Source organism: Oncorhynchus kisutch, linkage group LG19 (genome assembly GCF_002021735.2).
Source record: "Oncorhynchus kisutch isolate 150728-3 linkage group LG19, Okis_V2, whole genome shotgun sequence".
Lineage (NCBI taxonomy): Eukaryota > Metazoa > Chordata > Actinopteri > Salmoniformes > Salmonidae > Oncorhynchus > Oncorhynchus kisutch.
This window is the reverse complement of record NC_034192.2, coordinates 33,810,458-33,822,485: the sequence shown is the minus strand read 5'-3', so window position 1 is coordinate 33,822,485 and position 12,028 is coordinate 33,810,458. Positions and strand designations below refer to the sequence as shown.

General features: G+C 42.3%; 1 protein-coding gene across 1 annotated transcript; it reads right to left on the bottom strand.

The window, feature by feature from the left end:
• Positions 1-6,241: 6,241 nt before the first annotated feature.
• On the bottom strand, positions 6,242-8,894 carry LOC109864457 (CD40 ligand). The gene is made up of 5 exons (XM_020452250.2): positions 8,625-8,894; positions 7,512-7,646; positions 7,362-7,383; positions 7,142-7,225; positions 6,242-7,005 (listed from the first exon to the last, which is right to left on the bottom strand). Exons 1-5 carry the CDS (start codon positions 8,805-8,807, stop codon positions 6,638-6,640), a joined length of 792 nt encoding a protein of 263 aa, XP_020307839.1. The 5' UTR covers positions 8,808-8,894; the 3' UTR covers positions 6,242-6,637.
• Positions 8,895-12,028: the final 3,134 nt, after the last annotated feature.

Genomic DNA, 12,028 nt, shown 5'->3' with positions numbered 1-12,028 from the left:
ACTGAAAGTAAAGGGGCTGAATAATTTTGCACGCCCAATTTTTCAGTTTTTGATTTGTTAAAAAAGTTTGAAATATCCAATAAATGTCGTTCCACTTCATGATTGTGTCCCACTTGTTGTTGATTCTTCACAAAAAAATAGTTTTATATCTTTATGTTTGAAGCCTGAAATGTGGCAAAAGGTCGCAAAGTTCAAGGGGGCCGAATACTTTCGCAAGGCACTGTATGTGTGTGTGTGTGTGTGTGTGTGTGTGTGTGTGTGTGTGTGTGTGTGTGTGTGTGTGTGTGTGTGTATATATGTGTGTATATATATATGTGTGTGTGTGTGTACGTACATATATCTGTGATATAAAATTATTCAGTATTCAGACACTTTGCTATGAGACTCGAAATTGGGCTCATGTGCGTCCTGTTTTCATTGATCATCCTTGATGCTTCTACAACTTGATTGGAGTCCACCTGTGGTAAATTCAATTGATTGGACATGATTTGGAAAGGCACACACCTGTTTACATGAGGTCACACAGTTGACAGTGCATGTCAGAGAAAAAAAACAAGCCATGAGGTCAAAGGAATTGTCCGTAGAGCTCCGAGACAGGATTGTGTCGAGGCACACATCTGGGGAAGGGTACCAAAGCATTTCTGAAGCATTGAAGGTCCCTAAGAACACAGTGGCCTCCATCATTCTTAAATGGAAGAAGTTTGGCACCACCAATACTCTTCCTAGAGCTGGCTGCCCAGCCAAACTGAGCAATCGGGGGAGAAGGGAGGGGTCAGGGAGTTGAACATGAGTCCGATGGTCACTCTGACAGAGCTCCAGAGTTCCTCTGGGGAGATGGGAGAACCATCTCTGCAGCACTCCACCAATCAGGCATTTATGGTGGAGTGGCCAGACAGAAGCCACTCTTCAGTCCAAAGGCACCTAAAGGACACTCAGACCATGAGAACCTAGTGTTTCTAGTCTGATGAAACCAAGATGTACTCTTTGGCCTGATTGCCAAGTGTCATGTATGGAGGAAATCTGGCACCATCCCTATGGTGCAGCATGGTGTTGGCAGCATCATGCTGTGGATGTTTTTCAGCAGGAAGGACTGGGAGACTAGTCAGGATCAAGGGAAAGATAAACGGAGCAAAGTACAGAGAGATCCTTGATGAAAACCTGCTCCAGAGCGCTCAGGACCTCAGACTGGGGAGAAGGTTCACCTTCCATCAGGACAACGAACCTAAGCACACAGCCAAGACAACGCAGGTGTGGCTTCGGGACAAGTCTCTGAATGTTCTTGGGTGGCCCAGCCAGAGCCCGGACTTGAACCCCGATCAAACATTTCTGGAGAGACCTGAAAATAGCTGTGCAGCGACTCTCCCCATCCAACCATACAAAGCTTGAGAGGATCTGCAGTGAGGAATCGGAGAAACTCTCCAAATACAGGTGAGCCAAGCTTGTAGCATCATACCCAAGTAGACTTGAGGCTGTAAACGCTGCCAAAGGTGCTTCAACGAAGTACTGAGTAAAGGGTCTGAATAGTTATGTAAATGTGATCAGTTTTTTATTTTTAATACGTTGGTAAAATATATTTGCTTTGTCATTATGGGGTATTGTCTATAGATTGATTAGGAAAAAACAAATGTAATCCACTTTAGAATACGGCTGCAATGTAAAAGAAATTGGAGCATTTTCCCAAGATGATGTATGTGTTTGTTTTTATACACACACACACACACACACACACACACACACACACACACACACACACACACACACACACACACACACACACACACACACACACACACACACACACACACACACACACACACACACACACATCTCTACATGACCAAAAGTATTTGGACACCTGCTTGTCGAACATCTCATTACAAAATAGTGGGCATTATTATGGAGTTGGTCCCCCTTTTGCTGCTATAACAGCCTCCACTCTTCTAGGAAGGCTTTCCACTAGATGTTGAAACATTGTTGCGGGGACTTCCATTCAGCCACTGGAACATTAGTGATGTTGGGCGATTAGGCCTGGCTCGCAGTTGGAGTTCCAATTCATCCCAAAGGTATTTGATGGGGTTGAGGTCAAGGCTCTCTGCAGGCCACTCAAGTTCTTCCTCACTGATCTCGACAAACCATTCCTGTATGGACCTCGCTTTGTGCATTGGGGCATTGTCATGCTGAAACCGGAAAGGGCCTTCCCCAAAATGTTGCCACAAAGTTGGAACCACATAATCATCATTGTAGGCTGTAAGGTTAAGATTTTGCTTCACTGGAACTAAGCCCGAACCATGAAAACCGTCCCCAGACCATTATTCCACCTCCACCAAACTTTACAGTTGGCACTACGCATTGGACAGGTAGTGTATCTGCCAATGTTTGGTATCTGCCAAACCCAGATTTGTCTGTCGGACTGCCAGATGGTGAAACATGATTCATCACTCTAGATAATGTTTTTCCACTGCTCCAGAGTCCAATGGAGGCCCGCTTTACACCACTCCAGCCGACGCTTGGTATTGCGCATGGGGATCTTATGCTTGTGTGTGGCTGCTCGGCCATGGAAACCCATTTCATGAAGCTCCTGACGAACAGTTATTGTGCTTCCAGAGGCAGTTTGTAACTTGGTACACAATATGTGCTTCAGCACTCGGCGGTCACATTCTGTGAGCTTGTGTGGCCTACCACTTCGCAGCTGAGCCATTGTTGCTCCTAGATGTTTCCTCTTCACAATAACAGCACTTTTAGTTGACCGGGGCAGCTCTAGCAGGGTAGAAATTTTACAAACTGACATGTTGGAAAGGTAGCATTGTCATGCTGCTTTTTGTTCTATGTTGCTCTGTCTGTATGCTATGTCTTGCTTGTCCTATGTTGCTCTGCGTGTGCTCACTGCTCAATGATTGTATATATTGTAATTGTTTTTAATAACCTGCCCAGAGACTGCGGTTGAAAATCAGCCAGCTGGCTAAAACCGGCACTTTTACCGAAACGTTGATTAATGTGCACTGTAATAATAAAATAAACTCAATAAAATTTTTTAAATAAACTCAATAGCATGTTGAAAGTTACTGAGCTCTTCAGTAAGACCATTCTACTGCCAATGTCTGTCTATGGAGATTGCATGGCTATGTGCTCAATTTTATACATCTGTCAACAACGAGTGTGGCTAAAATAGCCTAATCCACTCATTTGAATGGGTGTCCACACCCATCTACCATCTATCCATCATATCAATAATCTGATTAAACAGCATGATCCTTACGCAGGTGGATCTTGTGCTGGGGACAATAAAAGGCCACTCTAAAATGTGCAGTTTTATCACACAACACTATGCCATAGATGTCTCAAGTTTCGTGGGAGTGTTCAGTTGGCATGCTGATTGCAGGAATGTCCACCAGAGCTGTAGCCAGAGAATGTAATGTTCATTTCTCTACCATAAGCCGCATCCAATGTTGTTTTAGAGATTTTGTCAGTATGTCCAATCGGCATCACAACCGCAGACCATGTGTAACCACACCAGCCCAGGACCTCCACATCTAGCTAATTCACCTGCAGAATTGTCTGAGATCAGCCACCTGGACAGCTGATGAAACTGACAAGTATTTCTTTAGGTAATAAATCAGTTTTGTGGCGCAAAACTCAATGCCTATGCCCTCCCAGGGCCACCCATGGCTGTGCTCCTGCCCAGTCATGTGAAATATATATAGATCAAAGCCTAATTCATTTCTTTAAAATTGAGTGATTTCCTTAAGTAAAATCATTGAAATTGCTGCAATTTGTGTTTATATTTTTTGACATAAAATACTGTAACATCAACAGAAATTCACCTCAAAATTATTTTAATTCAGGAAATCTATTAAAGTATTCCCACTCATAGAGAGACGTAATCATTTACTAATGTAATCAATATTTTAAATGATCATGTTTTTGTCCAATGCAATACCTATTTGGGCTTCTACTGTCAATTTGCAGAGTACAAATAATTTATCATTATGTTCAGGTGGCCGGAACATAATTATGAAAAAATGTGTTCCACCGCTGAATCTAGTTGATGACCCCTGCACTACAGGTACATAGGCTAGTCACTGTAGCATATTCTATGTTGAGAGACCCATGACATGGGTGAGTATAGATGACATCCTGTGAACGCAACCTCTCCTCTACACCTCTGGCAGGGTGTTCTGCACCTCTGTGCTGTAGACTCACACTTTCCATGCTGTTAAACAACTCACTCACTCGATCTCTGGAGTGGAATGGTATAAATGACAGCGGGGCTGTGTGGAGTTTTAATCTTCGTACTGCGCTTACCTTTTTATATATATATATATATATATATATATGTACACACACACACGAAAGTCAATGAATAGATATTACTTTACAAAGTAGCTTACCGTCAGTGTTAAGATCTCATATCGTTGTCAAAGCATCATCACGTTATGGTCCGGTAAAGAACCTCTTCCACACATGCCCTGATCTATTTCCAGTCTGTGGTTTTCCTGCACAGATCTTCTTGCTGTGGTGCATAGTTCTGGAAGGTCACTGTATTACATTTGATGTGAGGGGATGCAAAAGGATGCAGAAGGTTTGAGTGCAAGGCTGCAACTTGGTTTCATAAACTTTGTTGCTCTGTGGGGCACCATAATGCCTCCTTACAAATTGCATGACCTTTGATATGTCTGTGGTGATGTCTCATGCTCTTGATCAGCCTATTTGGTGGTGTTCTTGAGCCAAACAACCAACCATTGGTTTGATCATTACACTTAGCAACCCACAAAACTGCAGGGAGATGGGGGGACTTGGCCTGTGAAATTAAAGGTTTCACAGGCTGCATCAGTTCCAACCACCACGCACTGAGCCGATACTGTATGTGATAAACCAAGTGGAAACTTAGCACAGAGATACTGTATGTGATAAACCAAGTGGAAACTTAGCACAGAGATATACGGTTATATTTCATTAAATAATCAAGAACGTTTTCAATAAAAAATAATTTATTATCTATACAGACACCATACGTCACAATAAATACACAGTCATTGCCATATTCCTAGTAATTAATATTAATATCTAACATCGTAGGGCTGGGATACTAAAGTTATCCAATCAACAGAAATAAGTTCCAGGGATTTGTGGGTTTCACCGTGGGCTTGGTAAGAAGATTCATATTTTTTAATTGATAGTCCAGATATTCCCAAACTGGGGGGGGGGTACGCCATATAAAAATGTGATTCACTCTTTAAAAAAATGTATTATTATATAAAAAAATCTTCCCATTTTCAAACAGTCCATTTATATTTTCCAATGGTGCTATACATTTGGGTGAGTTTTTTCTCTCGCCTGATTAGCCTCATTTCACTGCCAAAAATAAAATTAAACCATCTAGTGTTCAGCGAAATAACAACACAATGTCAAATACAGCTAGCCTAGTCAAATAATTAACATCCAATCGCATTAACCTTTACTCTCTTGCGGGAATTCCACTAACGGTCCGTATGTAGCCAAAGTAGCTGCTGCTCATGTTGGTATCTGTACTGATGGCGCAAAAGCCATGACAGGGAGACATAGTGGAGTGGTAACGCACGTGCAAGCAGTTGTTCCCAATGCCACTTGGGTACACTGCAGCATCCACCGAGAGGCTTTTACTGCCAAGGGAATGCCTGAGAGCTTGAAAGATGTTTTGGACACTACAGTGAAAATGGTTAACTTTGTTAAAGCAAGGCCCCTGAACTCTTGTGTATTTTCTGCACTATGCAATGATATGGGCAGCAACCAAGTAACGCTTTTACAACATACTGTGCTGGTTATCAAGGGGCAAAGTATTGACACATTTTTTTGAATTAAGAGACAAACAGACCATAATTTTCACTTGTCTGACCGCTTGCATGATGACGAGTTTCTCATACGACTGGCCTATCTGGTGATGTTTTTTCTCGCCTGAATGACCTGAATCTAGGATTGCAGGGACTCTCTGCAACTATATTCAATGTGCGGGACAAAATTGAGGCTATGATTAAGAAGTTGGAGCTCTTCTCGGTCTGCATTAAAAAGGACAACACACAGGTCTTTCCATCATTGTATGATTTTTTTGTGTGTAAATAAACTCAAGCTTACAGACAATGTCAAATGTGATTATAGCTGAGTGAGTGCGCAATTACGCAGGTACTTTCCCGAAACGGATGACACAAACAACTGGATTCGTTATCCCTTGCCCTGCCTCCAGTCCACTTACCGATATCTGAACAAGAGAGCCTCATCGAAATTGCAGCAAGCAGTTCTGTGAAAACGTAATTTAATCAGAAGCCACTGCCAGATTTCTAATTCCTATGTTTAATAAATGTATCGTGTGTGGCAGGCTTAGAATGATGGCAAAATTTTGGGGGGGAGAGTGCGCTGACCCTGGTGCTAGAGGGGGTACGCAGCTGGAGGTTGAATGTTTGAAGCGGTATGGAACTATAAAAAGTTAGGCAACCACTGGTCTAGTCCATGTTTAGATCCATTTAGGAGATTTGTATTCAGTCCTGTCCCACTCCAACCACTCACATGGCCTGGATTCCATTCATCGCTCCAAAAACAGGCCCAATCCAAAGTAACGTAGTCCATCATCTCCATACTGTAGGCAATGTCCATTGTGATGACCAGCCTACAGCTTGTACAATCCAAAGGTGGTAGTCCCCTCCTCATAGTTGACTAGGCTGGGGTCCGTCACCCACACACTAAGCTGATCGTCTGGCTCCAGACTGAACACTCCTCCCTGGAAAGCTGTACATACGTCTGTATGATCCTGGTCCCCCAGGCTGCAGTAGGCTGTCATCAGGTCTTTCTCCTCTCCCGTCTCCCCCTTCCTCAGCTTCACCCGGCTGGCCAGAGGGGTTTTGGGGTGCCATTTGGAGAAAGCCACCTGGGAGTAGATGTTGTAGTCTCCAGGCTGCAGCACCTTCAGCCAGCTGGACATGTAGTACTGGACGTTCTTCCGCACTGAGTGGCCTATGTTCCACTCCAGATACTTTGCTGTTCGAGCAGACAATTTACATGTTGAAGTGCATTTTAAAACCTTATACTGAAACTCTTATATCTTGTAGGAACATAGGCCACTATGTTCCTACAAAACAAACCTAGAATTATAGTGGTAAGTAACATCTCTTACTTGGGGGCGTACCAGAAACTGGTTGCTTTACTATCATGCGTGCCATGGCTCCATACGAGGGCCCATCCCCAGTGATTTTAGCAGCTGAAACAGAACAGACAAACGGTTAGTCTTCACCCTCTCAGAAGAGAAGGTTCTCTGCTGACAGAAGGTGAGCTTGGTAGAGTAGCAAGTCAAGCAAATTATACATACATAGATGCTATAAAAGATTTGAACATACCTCTTCCTTCCTCTTGTGAGACCTTGAGCGGAGAGACAGGAGAGCACAGCATTGCTTAATCATATGTTAATACTGCATGTTTTTTCTTCTACAAAATGTACTCATGAAACCTCCGGTATCTTAATTTGAGTCTCAGCAACCTCGGCCTACCTTTGCCAGGATGCTTTTGTATTTCTCCACAAGCTTCTTACAGTCCAGCACTGACTGGATGTCTTTCTCACACTCTTCAAGTCTCTTCAGGATGATCATATCATCCAGGTACTTGCTGTCAAGGTCCTTGTGATACTGAGCCCCAACAAAAGCAGGAATAAAAGTTAACTCTATTCTAGCTAAATGTATCTTAATATCAGCACTGCTTAAGAATGATCATATGTCAGTCTTTCAAATCTTATTTGTCACATACACATGGTTAGCAGATGTTAGAGTGTAGCAAAATGCTTGTGCTTCTAGTTCCGACAATGCAGTAATAACCAACGAGTAATCTAACCTAACAATTCCACAACTACTACCTTATACACACAAGTGTAAAGGGATAAAGAATATGTACATAAAGATATATGAATGAGTGATGGTACAGAACGGCATAGGCAAGATGCAGTAGATGGTATGGAGTACAGTATATACATACGAGATGAGTAATGTAGGGTAAGTTCACATCAGGACAAACTCATGAAACGTTAGGACTAAGCGGTTGTTGTGTACGAGCTGTTTCTGAATGTATCTGTTGAAGTTTTTATTCGGATCCTGGGAAGTTTCCTGAGACCCCCTGTGCTTGAAGAATAAATAGGCCTAGGTTTTCACTGAAATATTTGTATGTTGAAAAGATGCTCTGCATTAAACCCCATCGCTCTTTGAAGAGTGAAGAGATCCAAGAGGTCTTTCTCACGTGTAATCAAACAATATCCCGCTCTACGACACCCCAGGATAGATTTCCGCTATATAACATAGTTATTATACATAACTAAATGAATACATTTATATCATTCCCACTCACACGCACATTCTTGAGAATATTTTAAAATGAAACTTTAGGAAAATAGGCCTACTGTCTTCATAATATATATATTTTTTTAAGTAAGTACAGTGAAACATGTTATTCTCAAATAGGCTGCATAACAAAAGTAGACTTGTATCCAAGATCTATGATAGTTCTGAACTTGGCACTAAGAAACTTTGCCCAACACCAATGAACCTGAACGTTAGACCCACTCTTAGACGTTTAAATAACCGTGTCTATATATTTAAAGAGTGGTGAGTTCGTACCTTGTTGTCCGTGTGGTACAGGTAGGCGAATCCCCCCAGTAGCAGAACCATTTGAAGCACTATCATGCCAATGAGAAACCTGAGGAGAGGTTTGCTGTGGCCTGGTCCTGGTGCCGACATGACAGAGCCTAGCCGTGGGGGAATAGGTGGCGGAGGCATGCTGGTCTGGTAAGTGTTGATCATGGTGGTGCAGAGGGATCTAGATACAGAGAGGAGAGATCTGACTGCCTTCACACACCATACACATCTGAACAGCTACTGTCAGTTGTCACTAGCTAGTGTATTTTTCTGAGTTCACTTCCTGGAATCACTCAACTTTAAGAGGTGTGTGTGTGGTGTGTGTGTGTGTGTGTGTGTGTGTGTGTGTGTGTGTGTCTGAATGCATGTGTGTGTCTGTGTGTGTATGACTTGAAGGCATCAACCCCTCCCCCAAAAATCTACTTTTATTCTTCACATGCTTCTTAAACAACAGGTGTAGACAGTGAAATGCTTACTTACCAACAATGCAGAGAGAGAAAAACAACCCCGTTTTACATTTAGTGTTCATTCCTTGACCTTTCACCTGTTGTTTTCTCAAGTCCATGTTTCACCAAGGATTAATTCCAAACAGTACCCTTCTTGAAGTGGTTGGTGTGTGATATGATAACAGCATATCAGAAATGCCCATGAAAAACTCCCGAAGAATTGTTTGGATGTTGCGCAATCAATGACATTTGCTGAGCAAGGTATTGTGGCCGAAATGTGTCCATGTAACCGAAGAAAAATGCAACCAGTGTAAAAGCACCTAAAGACACATCTACCCAGCAAACGGGATGCCCTGAGGAAATTCGGTAACGTCCTAAAAATGTCCTCGGGACAAACTGGGAACTAGACAAAACCGCCAGGGGACCATGAGACAACGTCCTGAAGGCTTTAGGTGACCATCATGATTCACAGTGGACAACATAACAAGCTGAAACTTTACACCACTGAATTAGTTGATTGGATGCAATCCAAAACAATAGACAAAAGCAGTGTCTATGCGCATTTTAACTGTGTCATCAAATTGGTGTTAAGTGGAAATCAGCCCCTCTTTCATCTACAGGTGCTCCAAAACCCACACTGTTTGCCCTGGTTACAGAAAGAGGTTTCACATTTGACACGTCAATGTACACTCATTTAATAGTCTACTTATTTGATGCATAGCTTTCTTTCTACCGTAGCTCTATCTGTCCATGAGATTTCCACTGAGGTTGCAGAATTAGTCAGTATCAACCATACCAATGCTTGTGTGACCAATGTTGGCACCCCCCCCCCCAAAAAAAGCTGGAGGGTTGGTTTACTTTAGAATGATGTATGTTGCTTTAAGATCCACCCCCAGCCTCTCTTTTCACAGTTTAGTATTTATTTGGACCGTAGGGATAGCGAGAATGGAAAGACCGCTAGCTTGAAGACAACGTGTTAATATACATAGGGTTTTACGGGTGTCACTGAAAATGCAACAGTGTTCTGCATTCCCATGCAAGATTTCAAAGAGGGGCTGTGGGCACAAAGTCATCCCCTGTGGCCTGCCTTGAAACAGACCTCAAAGAGGTGACGACAACCTTTTAGACCCTGATGGCTTGATGGCCTGCAGTTGTTGTGAAGTTTTTGTTTTTACATGACAGATGTTTGTTCTTCACCCATATGAATAAACATATTTCAATTATGCAAATACAAAGACACTTTCTTTCTCTCATCTCTATTCTCTCGTGCACACACACACACTTGTGCACACACACACCCTAACCTTAGACCCTAAACCAAACCCCTAACCCTAATTCTAACCCTAACACCTGAACCTAAAATAAACGTTTTCCTTGTGGGGACAGGCAAAATGTATAGTCCTTGTTTTACTATTCTTGTGGTAAAAACACAAACACAGAGGCTCTCTCTAACTTTTTACTTTATGAATATTCTACTGTATGTCTATGCAGCACCTGTGTCATCATTGGCAGGATAAGCCAATTAGAGACTCATTTAATGAATCTCTGTTCAAATGTATTTTTACACCAGCGCTTGGAATCATTTGACATTTGCGCTAATTCAAACCTTAATTATGTCATTCAAGTTGGGGGAAAACATTTAGCTGCCTTTTGCTAAACATTTAGCAGCCATTTGTTTGGCCCAGCTGCAGTAGTTACATCAGGAGAGAAAATGACTGTGCTTGTACTACAGGCACCTTAATGAGAGGTAGGCTACTTGAAACACACTCAAGTCTTAATTTCCTTATCTAAAAGCCAATACAAGCAGGACGCTAACAACTGGATCAGAATCTGACTTCCCCCATGGAACCAAGGTTATAGAGAAAGAATGAACATGTTCTACTTGGTTCTCCCAGAAATTGTACCCCTGGGTGCAAATGACACTTCTCTCCATCAGCGTGAGAGGGCAGGACAGGGCAGCTTCATGACTCATACATCTTTTTATTTTATTTTAAATGTAACCTTTATTTAACTAGGCAAGTCAATTAAGAACAAATTCTTATTTACAATGACGGCCTACCGGGTTAACTGCCTTGTTCAGAGGCAGAACGACAGATTTGTACCTTGTCAGCTCGGGGATTCGATCCAGCAACCTTTCAGTTATTGGCCCAACACTCTAACCACTAGACTACCTGCTGCCCCAGGCTGGCATATATGACTCTCTCACACCCTTTCTCACTTAGACACACACGTGCACACATGCACACTCCTACACACTCTTACAGGGTACAGGAATCACGATGTGGAACTTAGAGAAGGGGAAGACTATGGTCAAGTTGGGAGTTTCTCAGACAATAATCTTTCCATTTACTAATTCTATTGAGTCAAGCAGTTTCCATAGAATGAACACGTGTCATCTGCCGGCTCAGTTGGAGTGTTAGGCTGCGTCCTAAATGGCAACCTATTCCCTTGATAGTGCACTCATATTGACTAGTGCCGTTGTCAAAAGTAGAGCACTATGAAAAGAATAGGGTGACATTTGAAAAGCAGACATAGAGGATGTCTTGGGTTGACATTGTTAACAGAGGACTTTAGACAAACATAGAAATAAACTCAACTTTTATTTTCATAATGCACATTGCTAAGCAGAGAAATGACACACAACTTGGAGTGTCCCATTACTGAACACAGCGTTGGCAACAGTTTTAAAACAACTACAAAAAACTGTCTTGGCTTCAGCTTGTTTATGTGAAAACTTGAATTAAAATAATATCTGAACAATGTCATGTACTTCAACAATACTGAGACTGATATTGAAGCATATTCACACGCAGACTGGCAAGCTGTCCTGCAATACACAATACATTCTACAGTATAGGCATCCGACCGTAAGTTACTTCAGAGGGTAGTGCGTACGGTCCAGTACATCACTGGGGCCAAGCTTCCTGCCATCCAGGACCT